Source organism: Pelodiscus sinensis, chromosome 21 (assembly GCF_049634645.1).
Source record: "Pelodiscus sinensis isolate JC-2024 chromosome 21, ASM4963464v1, whole genome shotgun sequence".
NCBI lineage: Eukaryota > Metazoa > Chordata > Testudines > Trionychidae > Pelodiscus > Pelodiscus sinensis.
In genome coordinates, this window is record NC_134731.1 from 14,918,168 (window position 1) to 14,941,894 (window position 23,727).

General features: G+C 54.7%; 1 protein-coding gene across 2 annotated transcripts in view; it reads right to left on the reverse strand.

Annotated features, from left to right (window-relative positions):
- MMP28 (matrix metallopeptidase 28) overlaps positions 1–23,727 on the reverse strand; it is a 39,782-nt gene that overhangs the window by 2,194 nt on the left and 13,861 nt on the right. For both annotated transcript variants that reach the window (XM_075904928.1, XM_075904929.1), the window contains exons 3-7: positions 21,648–21,835; positions 12,020–12,241; positions 9,226–9,471; positions 6,018–6,167; positions 4,496–4,663 (exon numbers count right to left, since the gene is read on the reverse strand). In XM_075904928.1, the coding sequence (XP_075761043.1) occupies positions 4,496–4,663; positions 6,018–6,167; positions 9,226–9,471; positions 12,020–12,241; positions 21,648–21,835 (974 nt within the window). The remainder of the gene's footprint in view (positions 1–4,495; positions 4,664–6,017; positions 6,168–9,225; positions 9,472–12,019; positions 12,242–21,647; positions 21,836–23,727) is intronic.

Below are 23,727 nucleotides of genomic sequence, written 5' to 3' on the forward strand. Positions count from 1 at the left end.
TGTTTTGTGTTGTATATTTTGCTACATTATTTTAAAGTAAAAATAAATTTAGATTTGTACGGCTATTATTTTGTTTTTAGTTTTAAAGTAAATATTGTAATATAGTACAGCAAAAAGGACTGGTTTTGAAAAATTTTTTTGCTATTGCATTATATGTATAAAAATAAAAAATGTATAAAAAAATAGATGTAAAGGTCATAATCACACCAAATGCTAGGGAAAAAACCAACAACTGACAAAAGGCACCAAAAATTACTGCATATCAAAAGAGGGCAGATTGACAACCCCGGGCACTAAGGGAAAAGGCAAGCATTTACTAACTGGGACAAAATATTTGTAATCCAAACCAGCTTAGCATGGCAAAACAAAACAAAAAATCCACCCAAAAATAACAAACATCTGTCAAAAAACAGCATAATAATGCAAAACATACTAATACCAATTTTAAAAACTGCTATTCAAAAAAGCTGATTTGCCATAATTTGGGGGGACGTCCTGCCGAAGACTGGAGCATCGGTCTGGCCGATAGAGCCCGGCTCCTCTGCCCGTAATCAGTCTTTGGTTGGACACAAATCGTGAACTGGTGAACATAACATCAGTGTCTTTTCTCCCTAGAAGGATCCCGTGTGCTTCTTAGAAGCATAACAGCTCAGACCATCTGCCTCGAACGGGTGAAGCCCTGTGCCCACACCCAGCGCTGCCCACCTCCGTTTGCAGCCAGCAGCTACCAAAGGCGTGGCCTGCCCTCCCTCTTTGCCTTGCATGGGCACGGAGCCCGAATCCTTAGCAGCCCGTTTCCCCAGACACCCCCAGCTGCCCTGAGGTCCCAGGCAGAGCGGGGGAAGAGGCCTGCCACAGAGATAGTGTTAGTTCCCATGCCCAGTTGCTGCCCCCATCCATCTGCACAGGCTGGCCACACGTGCCCGTTGGTGGTGGTCAAGTAAATGGAAGGGGGAGGGGAATCGAGGACAAAGGCTGGGGCAAGAGGCGGACCCAAAGGGAGGCGGGAGATGGGCATAGCCTTCATGCCACTCAACCAGCCGGCGTCAGTGCTGAGCAATTCACAGCCGGCTCTCCGGCCTGACGTCAGAACCCCTGAGCAATCTGCAGGGGGAAGAAGGACATTTACAGGTTTGGGATTTATTATTAAAAGAAAACAGCCCAACTACTGTCCCCCGCGCAGACGAATCGACATGCAACAACAGAGGCGCCTCAGGGGCTAAGATGAATGCAGAGAGGCCTAGGTGCCCTCAGGAATCAAACGCAGGACTGTGCTCACAAGAGAGCAGGCACCTGCTCAGGATATCCTGCCTAAGGCAACTTGCATGGTGACCCTCACTCTAACGCCTGAGCAGCTCATAATCTTTCATGCACTAGGGGCAGGACAGGGAGGGCTGTTATCTCTATGGTACAGCTGGGGAACTGAGGTGCAGTCACAGCAAGGCTAAGTGACTTGCCCACGGTCTCTCAGGAAGTCAGTGGCAGAGAATTGACCCCAGGCTGCAGGATGGAGGCTATGAACAACACACAGCCTGCTGAGCAGCTGCTGTTCCCACTACTTCCTGTAGCGGCTGCTAGAGCCTCACTGCCAAGCAAGTCGCTCCAGAGCAAAACCCAGACTCTCAGGGATGGCCCGGCAGAGGCAGCGAACCGCAAGGATGCTGACTGGCCCTACCGGGGATCCTTGGCAAAGAAAGAGCAGTGCAATTCCTGCTATCCAGCCCCGGCGGGGGCAGTGAGGTGAAATCCAGGCACCCCCAGATCACAGAGAAATATCCCCAGCCAGTGTTCTGGGCTGCAAACGGAAATTTCTGCAGTCACTGGCTGACAATGCGGGACACTTCTCTCTACCAGGGTCTCGTTACCTGGAGCCCCCACTATCTCTGCTGCGTTTATTCTCCCATCACCCCAGTGAGGTCAGGCCGGCTAAGTGATTTGCGTCGGGTCACCCAGAAAGTCGGTGGCAGGGCAGGAATCAACTCCAATTCTTCTAGCGCTCTAACCACTAGACCAGCTTTACTTTCAAGGGCACGCCTGCGCAGGGAGAGCCTCCCGGACATAATCCTTCTAGCCATGGCCAATGCAGCCCCTTCCTCTCCACAGCAATGCCTGCCAAGCGCTATCCGCTGGCGGGTTCTGGCTATTCATGTGCATTACAGCAGGGCCTGGAGGTCCCAGGCAAGACTGGGCCCCTGAGGCTATGTCTAGACTGCAGGCTTCTTTCGAAAGATGCTCTTTCGAAAGCATCTTTCGAAAGAGCATCTTTCGAAAGATCGTGTCTAGACTGCAGGCGGATCTTTCGAAAGAAAAATCCGCTTTTTCGAAAGAGAGCACCCAGCGAGTCTGGATGCTCTCTTTCGAAGACAGCCTCTTTACATTGAAGAACGCCTTCCTTCGAAAGAGGAACTTTCGAAGGAAGGCGTTCTTCCTCGTGAAACGAGGTTTACCGCCATCGAAAGAAAAGCCGCGTTCTTTCAAAATTATTTTGAAAGAACGCGGCTTGAGTCTGGACGCAGGGGAAGTTTTTTCAGGAAAAGGCTACTTTTCCCGAAAAAACCCGAGTCTGGACACGGCCTGAGTGTTCAGTGCTGGACAACTGAATCGGCAGGCCCTGATCTCTCCCTCGGCCATTCAACTAAACAGTAACAGCAGCAGCTTCTCCTTCCCCTGCAACCACATCCCCTCAGCACAGGGACGGGTTTCCTCCCCTTCCCCCTCCCCCACAGTAGCCTCCGCACTGTCGGGCTGGGCCCTGGGCTCCCCCCTCGGGCTCTGGCAGGGGAAGAAAACAAAAACGCTTTTCAAAGAGCCGGCCTGCACGTCTGAGCCTCGCCCTGCAAGGAAGTGGGGGCAGGGAGGGGAGAGGCGCTGGCGGCTCCCATCCCGCAGCAGGAACAAAGCCCCCATTCTGAACGGCCTCCCAGATGCCCCGGTTACGAGCCCAGACGACACGGGCGCCCATTCCCCTTTGCAGCCGAGCGCCTGAGCGTGCCCCGCCGACCCTGAGCGTGCCCCCCCGACCCTGAGCGTGCCCCGCCGACCCTGAGCGTGCCCCCCCGACCCTGAGCATCCCCCCCGACCCTGAGCGTGCCCCCCCGACCCTGAGCATCCCCCCCGACCCTGAGCGTGCCCCGCCGACCCTGAGCGTGCCCCACCGACCCTGAGCATCCCCCCGACCCTGAGCGTGCCCCACCGACCCTGAGCATCCCCCCGACCCTGAGCATCCCCCGACCCTGAGCGTGCCCCCCCGACCCTGAGCGTGCCCCCCCGACCCTGAGCGTGCCCCGCCGACCCTGAGCGTGCCCCCCCGACCCTGAGCGTGCCCCGCCGACCCTGAGCATCCCCCCGACCCTGAGCGTGCCCCCCCGACCCTGAGCGTGCCCCACCGACCCTGAGCATCCCCCCGACCCTGAGCATCCCCCGACCCTGAGCGTGCCCCACCGACCCTGAGCATCCCCCCGACCCTGAGCGTGCCCCCCCGACCCTGAGCGTGCCCCGCCGACCCTGAGCGTGCCCCGCCGACCCTGAGCGTGCCCCGCCGACCCTGAGCATCCCCCCCGACCCTGAGCGTGCCCCGCCGACCCTGAGCGTGCCCCGCCGACCCTGAGCATCCCCCCCGACCCTGAGCATCCCCCCCGACCCTGAGCGTGCCCCGCCGACCCTGAGCGTGCCCCGCCGACCCTGAGCATCCCCCCCGACCCTGAGCGTGCCCCGCCGACCCTGAGCGTGCCCCCCCGACCCTGAGCGTGCCCCGCCGACCCTGAGCATCCCCCCCGACCCTGAGCATCCCCCCGACCCTGAGCGTGCCCCGCCGACCCTGAGCATCCCCCGACCCTGAGCGTGCCCCCCGACCCTGAGCATCCCCCCCGACCCTGAGCGTGCCCCGCCGACCCTGAGCGTGCCCCGCCGACCCTGAGCATCCCCCGACCCTGAGCGTGCCCCCCGACCCTGAGCATCCCCCCGACCCTGAGCGTGCCCCCCCGACCCTGAGCGTGCCCCGCCGACCCTGAGCATCCCCCCGACCCTGAGCGTGCCCCGCCGACCCTGAGCGTGCCCCGCCGACCCTGAGCATCCCCCCCGACCCTGAGCGTGCCCCGCCGACCCTGAGCGTGCCCCGCCGACCCTGAGCGTGCCCCGCTACATGTCCAGGAAGCCACCCCGCTGCAGCAGTTCAGTCACATGGGGGACCCCATCCTCCTCCCCTCTAACTCCAGACCCACAGCCCCAGAGTTCAGCTCTGTGCTGGCCTCTTGACAATCAACACCACTTAGCACTTGCCCAGTGCTCCCCGCCCTTCCATCGCAAAGGGTTGCACCATGGAGGAGTGTCCCCATTTTGCAAGGGGGAAACTGAGGCACGCCGCAGCGAAGCGGGTTTGCCTAAGGTCAGCGGCAAAGCCAGGAACAGAACCTAGAATCCCAGTGCACCTGGCCATGCTCCGGGCCAACAGACCCACATGGGGCTGATTTTTGCTCCGCCCCCCGGGTCTTGCTACCTTTGAAGAAGTAGAATTTGCCGTCTGCCTCCGACACTGCAGCCGCGTCGATGCCAGCGGGGAGCTCGGCCCATCGGCTCTGCAGCAGCTGCGGCTCGGTGGCATTGCCTCCCTGCACCACCACCCAGTAGTGGTGGCCTTTGAAGATGTAGAGCTTGTGATCTGCATCTGGGCAGGCAGGGGAACCGAGTTAGCGGGAGCTTGGCTTTGCCACCCTGGGCCCTGTCCCTGTCCCTGCCAGCCAGTGGGCCCCCTCGGATAGCAGCGCGGCCCAGGCCTCCTTGGTGCCCCTCTGATGGATCTGCCTTTTCCCCCACCCTGGGGGAGTCGTCTTCCCAGCCCCAGCCCCACGTCTGTCGGCTCCTCCTCTGAACATGCCCTGGCAAACCTGCCGCTCCCTCCTGAGCCCTCTGCTCCCCGGCCCTTCACAACCCCCCACCCAGCTCCTCACCACGGACCCATCTCTAGCTCCCCTCCCCTGGCCCCACATCAGGATCGGTGCACGTCCTGCCAGCTCCTCTGCTCTGCCCTCTCTGTGCCCCCTTCCCACTCCATGGCGCCAGCCCTCTCCCCCGCCCCCTGCAGCCGCCTGCCCCCCTGTGGCCTCCAGCTTCTCCGCCTCTCGATCCAGGGACCGCTGGGGTGGACGGCGTCTTCCCGTCCTGTCGCGCCTTCTAGGCCACTCACCTTTCCTGCCTGCCTTTCACCCACACAAGTCAGCCCACTGCGACACCACCGCACCCACCACGTCTCTCTCCTCCTGCCTCAAGTTCATTCTGCCAGCCCTGCCCTTCAACTCCCGCTAGGTCTTCCCTTTGTCCTCTCTCATGCCTCCTCGCACTACCACATGCAGGCCCACTGATGGATGGGGGGGGCAAAGGGGGTAACTGTCCCGGGCCTGGACTCCCAGCTACCACCCCTTTGAATTGCCACCAGAGCGCCACTCCACGTGGTTCTGTGGGCTGGGGGGGCCTGTGCTGCAGTCTGGGTGGGGCTACGGGCTGACTGCCCTCAGGCCCGCCCCATCGAGGGGCGCAAAGCCGGCCCCCACACACACCTTGCCCCGGGGCCCACAGTGGCTGTCGGCCCCGCAGACCACGCGAACGTTTAAGTAGCGCACTGGGTTACACGTCTCCCTTCTGTGCCTGGTCTGCAGAGGGCAGGAGTCAGCCACCGCCCTTCCAAGGGACGCCTGGCTCCTGCTTTTCGTTCTGAGGTGCCCGGTTCACGTCGTGGTGTGGCAACCAAGATGGCCGCTCTCCCACATGACAGGCGCTTCTCCTTCCCTCCCCGCCGACACACCTGCGCATCCTCCTCGCCCCTTTCAATGGTGGCCCAGACTCGATCCCCGCTGGCTATTACCCCTATGGACACAGCAGCAGCTGGAGGGGGGATGGGTCAGTGGATCTCATCAATCTCTTTTCCACCTGGGACATCCACAAGTGGCCAGCAGCAGGAGAGGGCGGCTGGACGGAGCTGCAGGGAGAGGGCTCCAGCTGCGGCCGGCATCCGGGAGACTCACCAATGGCGATGGCGTCGAAGAAGGACTGGCAGTAGTAAGAGCCCAGCGTCCCCTGCAGCGGATCGGTGCCTGGAAAATCCGGGCTCCAGCCCTGGAAATGGGCAAATAACTTCCCGGGGAGCCGCACAGCCGAGCCCCTGGAAGGCTTCCCTGCCACGGAAAGGGAAATAGAGTCAGCAGCTGCACTGGGGATGCTGCACCTAAGAACGGCCACAGTGGGTCCACCAGCCCAGAGTCCTGTCTGCCCACAGTGGCCAACGCCAGGTGCCCCAGAGGGAGCGAACAGAACCGGGAATCTTCAAGTGATTCCTCCCGAGCCTCCGACACACAGAGGCCAGGGACACCCTCTCTGCCCGTCCTGGTTAGTAGCTATTGAGGGACCTGTCCTCCATGGATTTCTCTAGCTCTTTTGGAAGGCTGTTATAGTCTTGGCTTCCACAACACCCCAAGAAAGGAGTCAGTCCCCCAGGGGACAGGAAAAGGGGTGCTCCTCGGAGGCACTCAGACTAGGGGTGTAAGTCACTAGCCGACTACCCAATAAGCCAATGCTTAGTTGAGTTGTCTCCTGACTAGTCACTTCCCTCCCTTGCTGCCCCTATCAGAGAGAGGCAGCAAGGTGGGGGGGAGCAGGAGCTGGTGCTGGGGGGAGCCGGCTTAAAAGCCGGTTGCCCTCAGCACCGGCTCTGCAGGGGAGGCAGGGAAGTAGAGGCGCAGCCAAGGGGCCAAGCGCGAGCCGGGAACCAGCTGTCCCAGCTCAGGCCGGGTCCCCCCTGCTGCGTCTCTTCCTTCCAAATGTATTAAGAGCCTGGCAGCTCTTATTACATTTAAAAGGCAGAGCCTGGTGGGGTTAGCTCCTAGGGCTGTGAGTGAACCCTGCTGAGGCTCAGCAGCTTCCCTGCTGATCAGCTAATCAAGCAGTCCATGGAAATTCCACTGAGTACTCGATTAGCTGATTAAAGGCAATTTAACACCCCTGACTCAGATATCCCGGGAGGCTTTTATCTGGAGGGGCCTCATCAGCTCTCTCAGCGCTGGGGCATCAGCTGTCCCACCGTCCCCTGCTCTCAGGAGGAAGTGGGCAACACGTCCAAGCTTTGACTTGAGCAACGTGGGCTGCTAATCAACGGGCAGACACCCTGTCCTGCTGGTCACGCTCCTCTGACCACAAACTGCAGGCATCTCGCTCCCCCACATCCATCTCCTGAACGGCAGCACCAGCTGCTTGCGCCGGACCAATAGCTCCAAGGCTGTTCCTGGCTCACAGGCTTTGCACCAGTTTCATGGTGTGCGATGTGCAAAGGAGACCCTTTGGCTCAAATAAAGGGCTGCCTTGCAGCTGCTTCCCCTGCCTTTCCGGGGTCTGGCGCAGATCTTCCTCGGAGGGAAGGGTCTCAGAACTAGAGCTCTGTGAAGCTTTTCAGCAAAAACAATTTTTTCTGGCAAAAGATGCCACTTGGCGACCCCAAAAGAGTTTGGAAATTCATGTCAATTTCACTGCATTCTTTAGAAACAAAATCCCCCAAATCCTGAAACATTTCAATTTCCCGGCTGGAAGCCACTTTTTGTTCTAAAATTTCCTTTAACTTGGTTTTAAAAAAAATCAGGCAGAAACATTTTCAGGTGGTCAAAATCGAAATGAAACTTTTCAATGTTGCTGAAACAATTTTTGGGGGGGTTACTTTTCAATTCACACGACATTCTGACAGTTTTTGGGCTTGATCTGACGACGGTTCCCTGCCCTCCTCCCTATTACTTTCTGGAATTGCCCGAAAACCAGAAGAAATGTCACCCACCCAGCTCTAGCTAAAACAAGAGGGTGTCAGAGAGACAGACCCTGGAGCATTCGGCCTGGGGTAAGATCTGGGGCTCGAACCATAGACTGTGAACCAAAGCCAAGCCCTGATTAAAGCAGATGCTTGGGGGTTCCTTTCCAGTACATGAGCTTGGCAAAGCTAGCATACTAGGCCCTAGATAGTTACATAAATATATTCCAGCTAGTACAGACACATCCCAATACAGATGGTTTGACAAAGCAATGAAGAGGGATGTTTTGTCCAAGATATTAGGAGCAAGGGAAGGTAACCAACAGATGTCATGGCACATGTAAGGTGGCACACATGGGCTGTGTCTAGACTGGCATGATTTCCCAGAAATGCTTTTAACGGAAAAGTTTTCCGTTAAAAGCATTTTCGGAACAAAGCGTCTAGATTGGCACGGATGCTTTTCCACAAAAGCACTTTTTGCGGAAAAGCATCCGTGGCCAATCTAGACGCGCTTTTGCACAAAAATGCCCCAATCGCCATTTAAACAATCAGGGCTTTTTTGCAGAAAACAAATCTCAGCTGTCTACACTGGCCCTTTTGCGCAAAACTTTTGCGCAAAAGGGACTTTTGCCCGAACGGGAGCAGCATAGTATTTCCGCAAAAAGCACTGATTTCTTACAGTAGGAAGTCAGTGCTTTTGTGGAAATTCAAGCGGCCAGTGTAGACAGCTGGCAAGTTTTTCCGGAAAAGCGGCTGATTTTCCGAAAAAACTGGCCAGTCTAGACACGGCCATGTTGTTTATCCCAATGTAGAAATGGGTACCTTGTCTTAACCCAGAGGTGAGGAACTTTGTTGAGGTCAGGGGCCACTGACCCAAAGAAAAATCAGTCGGGGCACACAAATTGGGAAGCAAAAAAACCCCACTGAAACAGAACTCCTCCCTGATATGGCCCCCAACTGAGAAGCAGAAAGACATTTCCTTAGGCTCTGCGTGGGGTCCAGTGTGTGGGAAGGGGCTGCTGGGAAGCAGGCTTGGGGTGTGGGGTCTGGGCAGGAGGGAGTATGCAGGAGGAGGGGGTTGGTGGGTCTGGAAGGGTGGGAGGGTGCAGGAGTGGGCTGGGGGTGCAGGTTTGGACGGGAGCAACTTCCTCCCCCCGCCCGTGGGTTGGATCAGGACCCAGCTTGCCTGACTCTGGCCTGTGAGACTCGGTTCCCCCCCACCCAGCATTGTGCTGGTGCTCCAGACCCGTGAAGGGGCCTGGAGGGAGGGGGTGGAGCTGCAAGGCTGGAGCACCAGTACCAGCTCCATGATGCTGGGGGGGGAACTCTGAGCCTTGGAGGCCAGATCCAGGCAAGCTGGAGGCCACATCCGGCCCCTGGGCCTTAGGTTCCCCACCCCGGCCTGGGACGATGGGGTGGGGGGAATCCTAGAGGGCTGTGCTCACCGTACAGGTTCTGGACAGCGAGGATGTCATCCCAGCTCAGCACAAAGTCCTTGCCCAGCTTCTTATAATAGGGAGACATCAGGGCGTTGCTGACGGGCGAGTGCTCCAGCCCCAGCGTGTGCCCGATCTCGTGCGCTACCACCACAAAGAGGTTGCGACCTTTGCCACTGTGCAGGGACCACCGCTCGTCGCTGTCGAAGTGGGCCTCCCCCCGGCGGGGGAAGAACGCGTGCGCCAGGGCGCCCCCTGGCGGAAGGAGAGGAAGGGAAGTCGTTACAATTCACGCAAAGCTCACCCCCAAGTGCCAGTCCTGTTCTACCGCTAGTTCAGGATGTCAGGGCACAAAAGCGCAAAGGACAGAGACCGTGGTGGGACGAGACGCAAGCAGATTGAGCAATTTTCGCACTACCCTCAAACTATCAACCAGCCTATTTAACATGTGTATCAGCATGGGCTATGCTGGGAAATTCTTTGGCTTGCGGAAATAACGCAGTTAGTATTTTAGGGGGTGGATGACAAGTAAGAAAGGGAAAAATAGTCCTGCTTGAGGCAGCGTTCCCTATAATTATTGATGTCCATGTGCGGAATGAATTTTGTTCTGTGCACCACGATGGCACAAGCTCCCCATTGGTGGAAATATAAAAAGCAGGGCACTGATCCAGGCCTGGCGTACGTTAACCTAGCTCTGTCACAGTCAATGCAGCTACGTTGTCCATGGAAGATTTCAGGGCACCCTGCAGGAGGCGTGTTGTTCAGTCCTTAGGAGACAGACACAAGGGCTTGCGTAGTTGGTCCGTGTCCTGGCCAAACTGCAGCTTGCTCAGGAATACATTCTGCCTCCCCAAGCTCCCACCTCCATTGGACAGCGTGGCCCCGAGTCTGCTCTCATTTACTCCGTATAAACCAGGAGGAACTCCATGCCCCAGAGTGAGACTCAGAAATGCAGGGCTGGAAGGCATCTCAACGAGCCATCGAGCCCAAGCCTGAATGAGTCCTGAAGATGCTTGTGCAGCCTGCTCTGAAACCCCCCAGTGATGGGGATTCCAGCACGTCCAGGGAAGCGTGTTCCAAGCTAGACTCCCCTTGGAGGGAGGTTTTCCCTAGTCGCTAACCTCAGTCTCCAGACCCAGCCCGTACCTCCTTGTCCTACCTCCCACGATTGAATCTCAGAGCCAGAGGGCTAGAAAGGACCACGAGGCCCTCTGGCCTGCCCCCACCTAGAGGCAAGACTCTTTGGCTATGTCTACACTCGCGGCTTCTTGCGCAAGTACGGCCATTCTTGCGCAAGAATCTGCAGAGCGTCCACACTGCCCACCTGCTCTTGAGCGAGGAAATTCACAGTACGGAGTGGTAAGAGGGGGCTCCGAGCGCAAGAGCTACGCTCTTTTTTGACAGGTGTAAGCCCTCTTGCACAGGAGCTCTTGTGCAAGAGGGCAGTGTGGACGCTCGGCAGGGATTACCTGTGCAAGAAAGTGTCCACACTGCCATGGACGCTCTTGTGCAAAAGCACAGCTCGCACGTGACAGTGTGGACATGTTCTTGCACAAGAACACTTGCGCAAGATGTTCTTGCGCAAGAAGCCGCCAGTGTAGACATAGCCCCTGTGTTCCAGTCACCCAGGACAGATGGCTAGCCACCCATCCTGCCTGCTTTGGAAACATCCAGTGAGGTCATCTATGGTCCCACAGAGAGCAAGGGGTCACTGTTCTGTTCATTGCACCCCTCACACATCTGAGGACTGTTATGCCGTCCGTCCCTTCTCAAGGCTCAGCATCACCCGTATGTGTAACCTTGGCTCATACGTCAGGTTTCCTCTGGACTTGCTGCAGTTTGTCCCCATCCATCCCGAAGAGCAGCACGGGACTGGACACAGTGCTCCAGCTGAGGCCTCCCCGGGGCCAAGCAGAGGACAGTGACCTCCCTTTAGAGCACTAGAACAGGAAGGGGTCTCGAGAGGCCATCGAGTCCAGTCCCCTGCCCTCCCGGCAGGACCCAGCACTATCTACATCAAGGGTTCTCAATCTATGGGTCAGGACCCAAATACGGGTCGCCATTACATTTCAAAAGGGTCGCCAAGTATCTCCCCAGGTGGCTCTGCCCTCCCTCCTCCCCCTGTTTTGGAATTGCCGTGGGTCACCAAGTCTTCCTGAATTGTCAAAATGCGTCCCCATCTGTTGGGAACCGCTGATCTACATCTAAACACCATCAATGTCTCACATCTGCTCCACTTGTCATTACAGCCTGAAGTGATATTTGCCAGGCCCATCCTTCTCTGTCCGCCAGGGGGCGCTACTCCTGGCCAGCAGCATTAAGCTGATCCCTCAGGCTATGTCTACACGGCCGGTTTTTTGTGGATGAGGATATGCAAATCGCGTTCTCATTTGCATATCTTCTTCCGATCCTTTTTGCAGAAGACGTTTTTGCGATAAAAAGCCCCGTGTAGATGGGGCCACTTGTCGGGGAAAAACCCTTTTTCGCAAGATCCCTTATTCCTCCAAAAATGAGGTTCACAGGATCTTGCGAAAAACGGGTTTTTTCTGACAAATGGCCCCGTCTCCATGGGGCTCTTTATCGCAAAAACGTCTTCCGCAAAAAGGATCGGAAGAGGATATGCAAACGAGAGCGCTATTTGCATATCCTCTTCCACAAAAATCCCACCGTGGAGCCGTAGCCTCAGGAGGGTGACACCAGAGCGTGACAGACCTCTTCCCCCTCCCACCTCGCCTGCCCCCTGGTGGCCCGGTAAGAGCCCCGGGTGTAAAAGAGAAGCTTACGAGGAGGGAGTGATTAGCACCTGGCCCGTCGAAGGCATTGCTGAGTCCATCATTGTGGTCGCCGTGGAAGAACGCCAGGCGGATGTCGGCAGGGCCGTCCAGCACCTCCCCAAACACCAAGGCAGAGACGTTGCTCCAGAGCTCGAAAGCTGCCTTCACTGCCAGCCGCACCTGGTGCCGGGGCAGGTACCAGGGCCAGTTCACGATCCGGTAGGTCAGGTGCCGCTTGTACCACTTTCCACCTGGAAGAAGAGAGGTTTTAATGACTCCCTCCATCAGGCTTCCCATGCACAGACCTCTCTGCACCTTCCTTAGGATGGTTGGGATCAGTATCCCCACTTTACAGATGGGAAAACTGAGGCACAGAGAAGAGAAGTGAAGTGATCTGCTCGAGTTACAGCCAGGCACAGAAGCAAGGTGTCCTGTCCCCTGACCCAGCTTCCCATCCAAAGAACTACCTCCTCTAAACAGGGCACTGAGGAATCCTACAGATCCTGATCTCAGGTACAACAGAATTAATCTGGAGTAGGTCCCTTTAATGGAGTGACTGGTTTCACATTGGTGCCAATGAAATCAGAATCCAGCCCCGATGACCCAGGTCAACACACCTCCTCCCATTCACACACTGGGCAAGATTCAGATCTCAGCAGCAAGAGGGTGAATCTGGATTAATTCCAGTGACTTGAATGGATTTACACCAGTAAAATTGACAGCACAATTTGGCCCACTGAGCAGCAAGGATCTCCATGCCTCCCACCCCCAAAGATTCGGACAAAGGCACAATCATGGACAATGCAAAGATCCAACTCTTGGGCAGCGTATGGGGGGGGGGTCTGAAATGTGTCACGGCAGCCAGTGCGCTGGCACTTGTGTAACATGCTTTTAACCCACAGAGCCAACCGCGCTTTCCAAAGCAGTCAAGGATCATTGCCTGGCCCCTTTACAAATGGGGAAACTGAGGCAAGGAGTGGTTCCCGCCTCTGCCCTAGTCTATCAGGGTATGTCTACACTACAAAGTTAGTTCGAACTAACGGACGTTAGTTCGAACTAACTTTAATAGGTGCTACACTAGCGCTCCGCTAGTTCGAATTTGAATCGAACTAGCGGAGCGCTTAGTTCGAACTAGGTAAACCTCATTTTACGAGGACTAACGCCTAGTTCGAACTAGCTAGTTCGAACTAAGGGCTGTGTAGCCCTTTAGTTCGAACTAGTGGGAGGCTAGCCCTCCCCAGGTTTCCCTGGTGGCCACTCTGGCCAACACCAGGGAAACTCTATGCCCCCCTCCCAGCCCCGGACCCCTTAAAGGGGCACGGGCTGGCTACGGTGCCCGTGCCAGGTGCAAGCCTGCCAGCACCCAGCCAGCAGACCCTGCACCTGGCACGGCACAGAGCCACCCACCCGATGCCCCCCAGCCCACCCCCTCTTGCCGGGACCAGGCTGGCGGCTCCCGGGAGCTTGCCCTGGACCGCAAGAGGCGGGCACCTTCCTGGGCTAGTGCGGACATCGTGGACCTCGTCCACGATCTCCGCACTAGGCACAGGAAAGTGGCCGTCTAGGGCAGGAGAGCTGCCAGCCTGGCCACCCAGGACCAGGTGTGCATGAAAATCAAGGGGGTCCACTGAGACCCCCGACCCTGAGCCCTGAGCTTACAATGGCCGTACTGGGTCAGACCAAAGGTCCATCTAGCCCAGTAGCCTGTCTGCCAACAGCGGCCAACCCTAGGGACCCTGGAGGGGATGGACCGAAGACAATGACCAAGCCATTTGTCTCGTGCCATCCCTCTCCAGCCTTCCACAAACTTTGGGCAGGGACACCACTCCTACCCTCTGGCTAATAGGACTCCATGGACCCAACCTCCATGACTTGATCTCACTTCCCTTTAAACTCTGTTCTAGTTGTAGCCTTCACAGCCTCCTGCAGCAAGGAGTTCCACAGGTTAACTATTTGCTTTGTCAAGAACAACAACTTTCTCTTACTAGTTTCAAGCCTGCTACCCATTCCTTTCCTTTGGTGTCCTCTAGTCCTTCTTTATGGGAACTCAGGAAGAACTTTTCTGAATGCACCCTCTCCACCCAACCCCTGCTTTTAGAGACCTCTATCCTGTCCCCCCTCCGTCTCCTCTTTTCTAAGCTGAACAGTCCCAGTCTCTGTAGCCTTTCTTCATCTGGGACCTGTTCCCAACCCCTGATCATGTTAGTTGCCCTCCCCTCTCCCAGCCTTTCTCTTCCCCTCTCCCACCTCCTTTTCCCAGTCTCCCCCAGTTTTTTTCAATAAAGACAGAGTCAATGTTGGAAGAAACGTTATCTTTATTTTGTACATCAATAAGAAGGGGGGCTAAGGAAGGGTAAGTGGAAGGAGGTGAGGGAGGAATGGGGTACGAGCCCCCGATGGGGAGGACTGGGCTGGCTCTGCGGGCTTCTGGGGGTGGAAGCTCTCCTGCAGCCCCCCAATTACTCCCTCTCCCCAGATGGCAGCCTGCGGCAAGTGCAGCCGGGCTGATGGCCGAGTGGTGTGATGTGCCCAGTGTGGGCACTCAGGGCACTCCAAGCCAGAACTTCTTTGCAAGCGGGGCACCCCTTAGAACTGTGTGTCCGGGGTGGGGGTCGGGACCCTTTAAGCGCAGCCCTTGGCTAGCCTGAGACAGCATCTCCATGCTCTAAGTCCTCCTGTGATGCCCTGCCGGCACTGCTTCCGGCCATCCTTAAGCCCTGTTCAGAGTCCACTCAATGTGGACTTGCTAGTTCGAACTAGCAAAACACTAGTTCGAACTAGTTTTTAGTTCTAGATGCGTTAGTTCGAACTAGCTTAGTTCGAATTAACTAATTCGAACTAAGTTAGTTCGAACTAGCGCTGTAGTGTAGACATACCCCCAGATAGGGTCCTCTCCCGGTCACCTGGACTTCTTCGCCTCTGTGGAGTTGATCTTTTGTCCCTTGATAGGTGCTTGGATTATAAACTCTTTGTGGCAGAGACCGTCCTTTCATTTTATGCCTGCGCAGAACCCTGCAATGTGGGGTCCTGATTCCAGAGCAAGACCTGCCTGTCAAGGACTCTCCCTTGCTCAATGAAAATTGGTTTATGAATATGCATAACTCAAAGACACTTTATGCAAAACGGATGATGTAACATGTCATTTTAAATGCTGTGATCTTCTGAATCTGTATATTCGCTTGCTGTGCACATATCTTTCTTGTCTGTGAAGTTAGAAATACAAAGTGGAAACCTGTTTTATTAGTCCAGGTAGTCTAACAAAAGCCACAAGGGAGAATTTAGGAACTTAATGGCTTGGTGATCAAGTCAATGACCTGGGAATGGTTTTGTTTTTCCAGTGAGCCCAAATTGTAGTTGGTCCTGAAAGGACAGCTGGCCAGGAACCCATTTCGGATCTGGTACTTTTCCACTCAAGATGAGAAAAGTCTGAACCGAACACAAAGAATTCCTGCCTTGGGCAAGAGGGTTATAAAGGGGGGAACCAAACAATAGTGAGAGTTGCCAGACGCCAGGAGACCCCCCCCACTTACCACCCAAGATGCCTCTGGAAACATCTAAAACAGGAAAAACCAGAGTTGTTTTGTATCAGCACCGCCAGCTGCACAAACCAGAATCTCAGGGGAGGGGGGAACTGCATTGCAGCCGGGGGGGGGGGGGGGGGGGGGGGAGGATGATCCTGCTGGGTTCAGATTTCCATGAGGACAAAGTGCCTGATGTTTGTCCATTTCTGTGAACATTCCTCCGCCCCCACGCGGAATTTCAACCTTTGTTTTTCTAGAGGTTTTTTCTAATAAAGTAGAAACTGTGCTAAGTAAACACAACTAGGACCAGATCCCTGGTGTAAACTAGACTGGAGCTGCATTGAGTTACAGCAGCTGAGAATCGGGTCCAAAGAGACCTATGTGAACGCTGTTCTCCTTGCCCTAGTACAGCCCTCGGGTGGAGGGGGTTGAAAGAGCTAAAACATTCTGCAGCTTCAAACTTGCATTTTGCCAGCACCAAGAGGACCAGGAACTTCAGAAGTTTTGTATTAATCCAGCAGGAGCCGCAAGTCCTGGGCTTGGTGGCCTAGCAGATAAAGGTACAAAACACTCCAAAGGCCGGAAGGCAAAGCTAGACAAATTCCGACCAGAATTAAGCATCCATTTTCATCCGTAAGGAGAATTAACCCCTAGAACATCTTACCCAGGTTCGCAGGGAATTTCTCCATCGAAGGCAAGTTTGAAAGTAAAATGGGGTGTTTTTTTCTCAGGGATCTGCGCTAGGAATGATTCTGGAGCAGGTGGCCAGCCTAGGGAACCAGAAGGGTCCTTTCTGGCCTTAGAATCGATGCGCATGTTCTAAATGCGGCCCCACGAATCGGTTCTATTACAGAACACTTTATGTCGCCCATTGCAATGCAGTTTCCAAGCGATTTAGCGGCATCCGCTGCCGGCGCGCCTCTCTCCAGCCCCGACTGCTGTAGTACCCGAGCACCTCACAGTATATTGACCCACAATGCCCCCATGAGGGAAAGCAGTGCCATCAACATCATTTTGTCAACAGGGAAGAGACACTGAGAGGCTAAGTGACTGGCCCAAGGTCACACAGGCAGGCTGTGGGTGGGTCGGGAATTCCACCCAGGTCTCCCAAATTCTAGGCTAGTGCCCTAACCACTAGGCCATCTTCCCTCTCAGAGGATCAGTGTAGCACCATTTAGTAAATGGATTGGTGAACACCAGTGAACATGGGCGATGGGTGAAAGCCGAGCTGGGGAAGGCAAGCCCCAGGCCTACCCCCTCCACTTCCATCCGAGGCCCCGACCCTGGAGTCAAGTCCCACCCACCCCTAATCTGATCCTTCCTGGCCACATGTGGGGCTGAAGCCGCAATGCCGCAGCTCTCCCTCGTGGCTGGGGAAGCTGGGCCTTCCCCGGCCTACGTTATTGGCTGCCCTTGTCCACGAACCCTCGTTGTGCTGAGAGCAGGGCTCATGACTTCCAAACAGCTGAGGAGGGCCACACTCATACCTGCAAAAGGCAAAGGAGGAGAAGCCTTTTCTGTCAGCTGCGAAGAAGAGAAAGAACGAAATTCCTGCTTCCACACATGATTTGCGGAAGGACCAAGGGGCCAGCATTAATCACCAGCTGGATGCAGTACATGGGAACTGCACGTTTGGAAATGCTCCACATAACTGTGCCTGGTGGGGCACCACCCCGGAGAATTTCTGCACCTCTCCTAAAGCCCCCCATAAGGACACACGGCTCTGTGGCGCAGGGAGCAATGGCAGAAAAGCTGAGACAGACCCAAGGCACTGTACACCTGGTAAGAAGTGCCAAACACTGAGGGCAAAGAGTTTTCAAATTGCAAAATTTAAAGATATTTTGGCATTAGAAAAGGTTCAGAAAAGAGCAACTAAAATGATGAGGGGTTTCAAACGGGTCCCGTATGAGGAGAGGCTAAAGAGATTGGGACTTTTCAGAAAGTTTAGAAAAGAAGAGACTGAGGGGGGGATATGATAGAGGTCTATAAAATCATGAGTGGTGTGGAGAGGGTGAATAAAGAAAAGTTATTTATTAGTTCCCATAATAGAAGAACTAGAGGACACCAAATGAAATTAATGGGTAGCAGGTTTAAAACTAATAAAAGAAAGTTCTTCTTCACACTGCACATAGTCAACCTGTGGAACTCCTTGCCAGAGGAGGCTGTGAAGGCTAGGACTATAACAGAGTTTTAAAAAGAGCTAGATAAATTCATGGAGGGGTTAGGTCCATAAAAGGCTATTAGCCGGGGGGGAGGGGGAGGGGAGAAGGGTAGTAAGGAATGGTGCCCCGGCCTCTGTTTGTCAAAGGTTGGAGAAGGATGGCAGGAGACAAATTGCTTGATCATTGTCTTCGGTCCACCCCCTCTGGGGCACCTGGCACTGGCCACTGTCAGCAGACAGGATACTGGGCTAGACGGACCTTTGGTCTGACTCAATATGGCCATTCTTATGTTCTAAACCCCAAAGTGGCCTTTTCTGGGCCTTCTGTGGCCGGCACCACTCTGGCTGAGACCAGACACGAGGCCTGACTCGGATGGTACGGGAGCCCAACACGCACCTCTGGGTAACCTTTTCAGAGAAACTTTCAAGAGACAGGGTCAGGGAATTTACAGGCTGAGGGGAGGGGGAAGGTCAGGGAAAGAAACTCACAAAAAACCTAAATGAGAGACCTTTGCAGCATTAGGCTGTCTCTGCCTCAGTCACAGCCACAGAAATTCCCTTGGTGGAACTGCTCATAATGTATCCTGGTACATAGGGACCCAGAGCCTCAGAGGTACTTTAGACCCCTAATTCCCAGAGGATGCAGGCACCAAGCTCCCTTTGCAGAGCTGGGTCTTGAACCCCTCAGATTTTAAATCCAGACTTAACCCTTGCCCTGCGGTGTTCACGAGCCATCGTTGCAACACGCGAGAACCAGAAAACCTAACTGACTCAACACCACCAAAACTCCCCGATTCCCTTCCCCAGGAGCATCCGCCATGCCAAGGGACGGAGCGGGACAAAGTGTGCGCTGGGACTAGCCCCAGGGTTGGGCTGCGAGGGGAGCCAGTTTAAAAACCAGCTTTGTGCACTGGGACTAAGCTGGGACTTAGGCAGGGAAGGGCATTTGCGTTTTACAGGGCTAGGGCTCCATTCGCCAGGGGCTGCACCTCGTATCTTCCTTGGCTCCCGTCCAAAGGCAGCGTGAGGTGCGGGCAGCCCAGCAGAGAGGGGCGGCGTTTTACCCTCCCAGATCAGTGCTGGGCAATGACTAACGGGTCGCTGGCATTTACCCGGAGAGTGTCTCTCTTTAGAATTCCGAGTCCAGCTGATCACTGAATGGGGAAGCAGCCAGTTCAGGCTGCAGTGGAGGATTGCCTCTCTCCTCTCTCAGCATCAGCCCCCTCGAATGGGGCAGACTCCAGGCACAGCGCTGAGGCCCCCACTTGCTCCTAGACGCTGCAGGCAGGACTCGGATCTCCTCTGGGCTGGTGTGAATCAGGAGCAACTCCAGCCAAGTGTGTAAGTTCCAGTGGAGTATGTTTAGAGTCTGGGAAGAGCCAGCTGAAAACTAGAGGGTGTGAATTAGGGATGTTAAATATCAGTTAACTGAATCATCAATTAACCCCATGAATTGTTATCAGCTACTCGACTATTCTATAGTCTGTGGGGGGCAGTGCCAGCAGCCACACTATTCTATAGTCTCCTGCTTCACTCTCAAGGAGGCCCCTGCCACTCAGTGCTGCTGCCTCTGTATCAGAGGCAGCAGCACAGGGTGCCAGCTGGGAGCTGGTCTGCGAGGGGAGCTGGCCCACAAGGGGTGGGGCTCAGGGCTGGGGTGGGGAGGTCTAGGAGGGAGTTAGGGTGCTGGAGCAGGCTCAGGGATGGGGCTCTGGGTTGGGGTGTGGGGTCTGGGAGGGAGTTCGGGACTTAGAGCTTGGGAGGGGGTTTGGGGCTGAAGCAGGAGATTGAGGTCTGGGGCAGCTCCCGTTTGGTGGTGGGGAACAGGTGGCTCTGTGCAGCCTGCGCTGCCCCGCACTCACCTGCGGCTCCCATTGGCTGCAATTCCTGGCCAATGGGAGTTATGGGGGCGGAGCCTCCAAGTGAGGGCTGGGTGGGGACAGAGCTTCCTGGAGCTCGCAGCAATGCAGCTCCAGCCAGAGAGCTGCCTCCCTCATCCGCCAGGAAGGGCTGGCCCTGAATATGGGCCTTCCAGGCTGTAGCCCAAAGCCCCCCAGCCCTAACGCCCCTTTCTTAATCCAGCCCTTCAGCTGGGGCTGAGGAAGAGCATCTTCCCCCCCCCAGCACAGCAACTCCCTGCTGGCCCTCCTGGGGACAGAGAAGAACAGCTTCCCCCCAGACGTAGCAGCTCCAGGAAGCTCAGCTCCTGCTGAGTCCACAGGAGCCCTCCTCTTCTGCAGCCCCAGCACAGAGCTACCAGGGGAGAAGGACCAGCACACTCCTCCGGGCCCAGCAGGGAGTTGCCATAGCTGGGAAGAAGAGCCTCTCCCTCGGCCTTCACAGCTCCATGCGCAGCAGCTCTGAGCCCTTGCCCCGCGCTTATTAGACAGCTGGTAGCTGCGCAATTTAGAGGGACCCCTGCCCAACACTGTCTGTACAGCACCGAGCACACAGGGGCCGGTCCATATGGGGAACTGTTTTTTAAACTTGTTCCCCTTGCAGACCAGCTCCCACCTGGCACCCTGCACTGCTGCCTCTGATAAAGAGGCAGCAGCCCCTGTCTAGGGCCGGGTCTGAGCTCCTGGACCCGGCGTGAGCCAGACCTGAGTCAGGCTGCCTGCCCACCTGGTTCCTAATACACTTTAAATGCAGAGGCGCAGCAGTGGTAGCAGAGCGGAGTGGCAGGGGACTCCTCGGGAGTGGGGCTAGAGTGCACTGGCTGCCGTCCCCGTTCCCGGGAACTATAGACTAATCGACTAACCGGTAAGAATTCATGAGGTTTCTCGACTATTCAATTAACAGATATTTAACATCCCTATTTTAAACAATGCTTGTGCCGGGTTCAACTCAACGCTGGCTCAGCCATTAATCTCCCCAGGGCCGGAACCGACAGAGAGCGTTTTCCAAACCTTCCTTCTCACTAACAAGCCTGGAGCCCAGTTACACAATTTTAACTGGGGGCAGTTTCTTTCCTTGATGTTGATCAGAGATGTTATGTTACAATGGGTGCAATGATACTTCGAAAATGGGCAAATGTCCGTCACAGGGAGAAAAGATCATTCTTTTTTCATGCCCCCTCTTGTCCAAGCCTAAAACTACTGCAGCGCAACCAGCAAAAGAACCAAATAGAAGATACATCCAACTCCTCCAGCCCAGGCTAGAGCATGGATGAGTAGTTTAAAACAGACTTAGCAGGACATGCAGAGATGCTCTGGAATCAACAACATAATTTCGGGGTTGCTAGACCTGGTCGCAAAATGTCCGAGAGAAGAGTTTTCTATTGGAAAATGCAGCTTTTGTCAAAATGAAAAGGTTTCAAGGGACCACGCCAATATCAAAAAGGAAAATGTCAGAGCAAATCGGTACGGTCTCTCATTTTGATAAAGTCAGAACGTTGCATTTCGATAAAATGCCTGTTTCATTTCAGATTTATCACATCACAGACATTTTTACTGCACTAAATATGCCGTTTACTATTATAATATATAAACTATTTATTATATTTTACATGTAATACTTTTAATTACAGGATAATGGTTTGTCCTTACTAACACAAAGTGCTTCAACATCAGCAAAACGGAACAATTCAATGCTCCCAAACAGAAACTGTTTGGAATTTTTGTTCCATGAGGAAGTCTGGCTTTTCTTTATGATCCAGGACAAGGAAAATAAAAAGGACGTAAATTTCGCAATTTCTCATGGAACAGAAAATGCAATATCCACTCGGCTCTAATTGCTGCAGAGGTGACCTTGGGCAAAAGAATGGCTAAAACCCAGCAAAAGGACCAATCTTCAGGCATTTTCTAGGAACAATCCATCCTAGGCAGCAGCAGGACAAAGGAACCTATCAGGTCTTCTCCAACTCAGTGCTGGGGGCTCTGGGAATCAAGCCACAAGAGCCCAGGTTTTATTGGCCAGCAGCTGAATGACTTCACTCAGCCAATGAAAATCACGGTGAACTGTGAAAGCGCCTACCTTGCTGAGCATAGCGCTTCCCGCGCCTCGCCTTGGCTCGCCGGCCGGAGAGCAGGGCCCGCACCCGCTCAGCCCAGGCGGTGTGGCTGTCTGCGTCGCTCACGCCGCACCGCGGCAGGCTCATCTGGCGGGCCGTGGAAGCATCCAGCACCCCGCTGAGTGGCAGGTGGGTCACCCACTGGAACTCCCTGGGAAACAAGGAGCCACATCAGAGCAAGCAATGATCAAGCAACGTGGTCACAAGACCGGGAGCCGCCCAGCCCTCGATCACTGGATCCCACAGAAGAGCCACTGGCATTGGTGCATTATGGGAAATGATGGTGCTCTACACCCGTGGTGTCCAACATGCTGGCCACTAGCCACATGTGGCTATTTGAGTGTGGCTAGTTGGCTTGAATAATGTGGCCAGGACTGGTTGGACACCAGGGTGCGGCAAGACTACATTCCTCTTTCGAAAGAGGAATGTAAATGAAGGAAATAGAAAATGCAAATGAAGCACAGATTTACAAATCTCCCGCTTCATTTACATAATCACATCCGATCGCTTTTTCAAAAAAGGTTTTTTAGAAAAAAAAGCAGTCTAGACGCAGTTCTTTCGGAAAAAAAACACCTTTTTCGAAAGAACCCATATTCCTGAAAAAATTAGGTTTACAGGGTCTTTTTTCGAAAGAACCGCGTCTATACTGCTTTAAAAAAAAAACCTCTCTCAAAAAAGTGATCGGTTGCAATCACGCAAATGAAGCATGAGATTTGTAAATCTGCACTTCATTTGCATTTTCGATTTCCTTCATTTACATTCCTCTTTTGAAAGAGGCATGTCGTTTCAATGCACCCCAGGGCTCTACACCTATAGAGTCAGATCGCAGTCCCACTGAGTCCTATGGCAACATTCGCATTGTACTGACAACAGCGCTTGTCATCCTCAGGTCTGAAAGCAGTTTCTAGTCCTGTTTGCCTCTGCGGCACAGATGGGGAAACTGAGGCACAAAGCAGGGCCATTACTTATCTACGGCCACCCAGCAGCAGAGTCTCCAGTAGAACCCAGGCCACCCTGGCTCCCAGGCCTGTGGCTCTAACCATGGCACCACGCCGCCTGCTGTGTTAACGTGCAGTGTTGTCTTCAAGTCATCATTGTCAAGTCCTAAGTTGAGTCTCAAGTCTTAATTTAAAAAATGTCAAGTCACTTTTGTACAAGCCGTCCATATCGGCATTTTCGGACAATTTTTTCACCAAGTCAATTTAACAAAATTAGCAAGTTTCAAGTCGAGTCTCAAGTCACACACAACGAACCCGAGTCAAGTCTCAAGTCGAGTCAGCAGGGCGACGTAAGTCGGACTTGAGTTCAAGTCGTGGGACTCAAGTCAACAACTCGGCTAAGGTGAGCTGGTGCTTCCTGGTTCAGTTTGCCACAGGCAGGTAGCCACATCCAACTCCTAGTGGAGAGGTGAGATACTCGGTTGGGTCTGGCTGGCAGGCTTAGCCGGGGAGGCCCAGGCCTGAAGGGACTTTGATTGGACTGGGACAGGCATTGCAGTCAGTGCAGTAGCCTCGGTACGCACCAGGGTCTCTGAGATCAGGGTGGCTGGAAGAGGCGTTTCACACACGGACCCCTCCCATATGACAAAGGATTGTGTAGCCCTGTCCCACATAGGGGGATCAGGCCCAGGCAAATAAAACCAGCTTCCTCTGGCATTCCCGGGTGCCACACCTTTATTGCTGCCAGACTGGCTCCTAGGACTGCAGCCAGAGGTCAGTACAGCGTTTGCACTGGCTGTTGGTGGCCATGTGAGGCCCTGGGGCATTAATCAGTTAACTGAAGTCCCAAGGGGAGCGCAGGTGGCCACCTCTCCTTCCATCGCAATAGATCTTTCTGGCCTTGGACTGTAAGGATTCTCTGTGCCAGCGCAGGAGAGAATGGAGACAGTGTGGCCTAGTGCACACAGCACCTAACGAGACCTCAGGAAACCTGGTTCTATTCCTGGCTCTACAACGGTGTCCTTGTGCCTCAGTTTCCCCACCTGCAAAATGGGGATGATAGAACTGCCCTCCTTTGTAAAATGCTTTGAGATCTGTCTCCTCA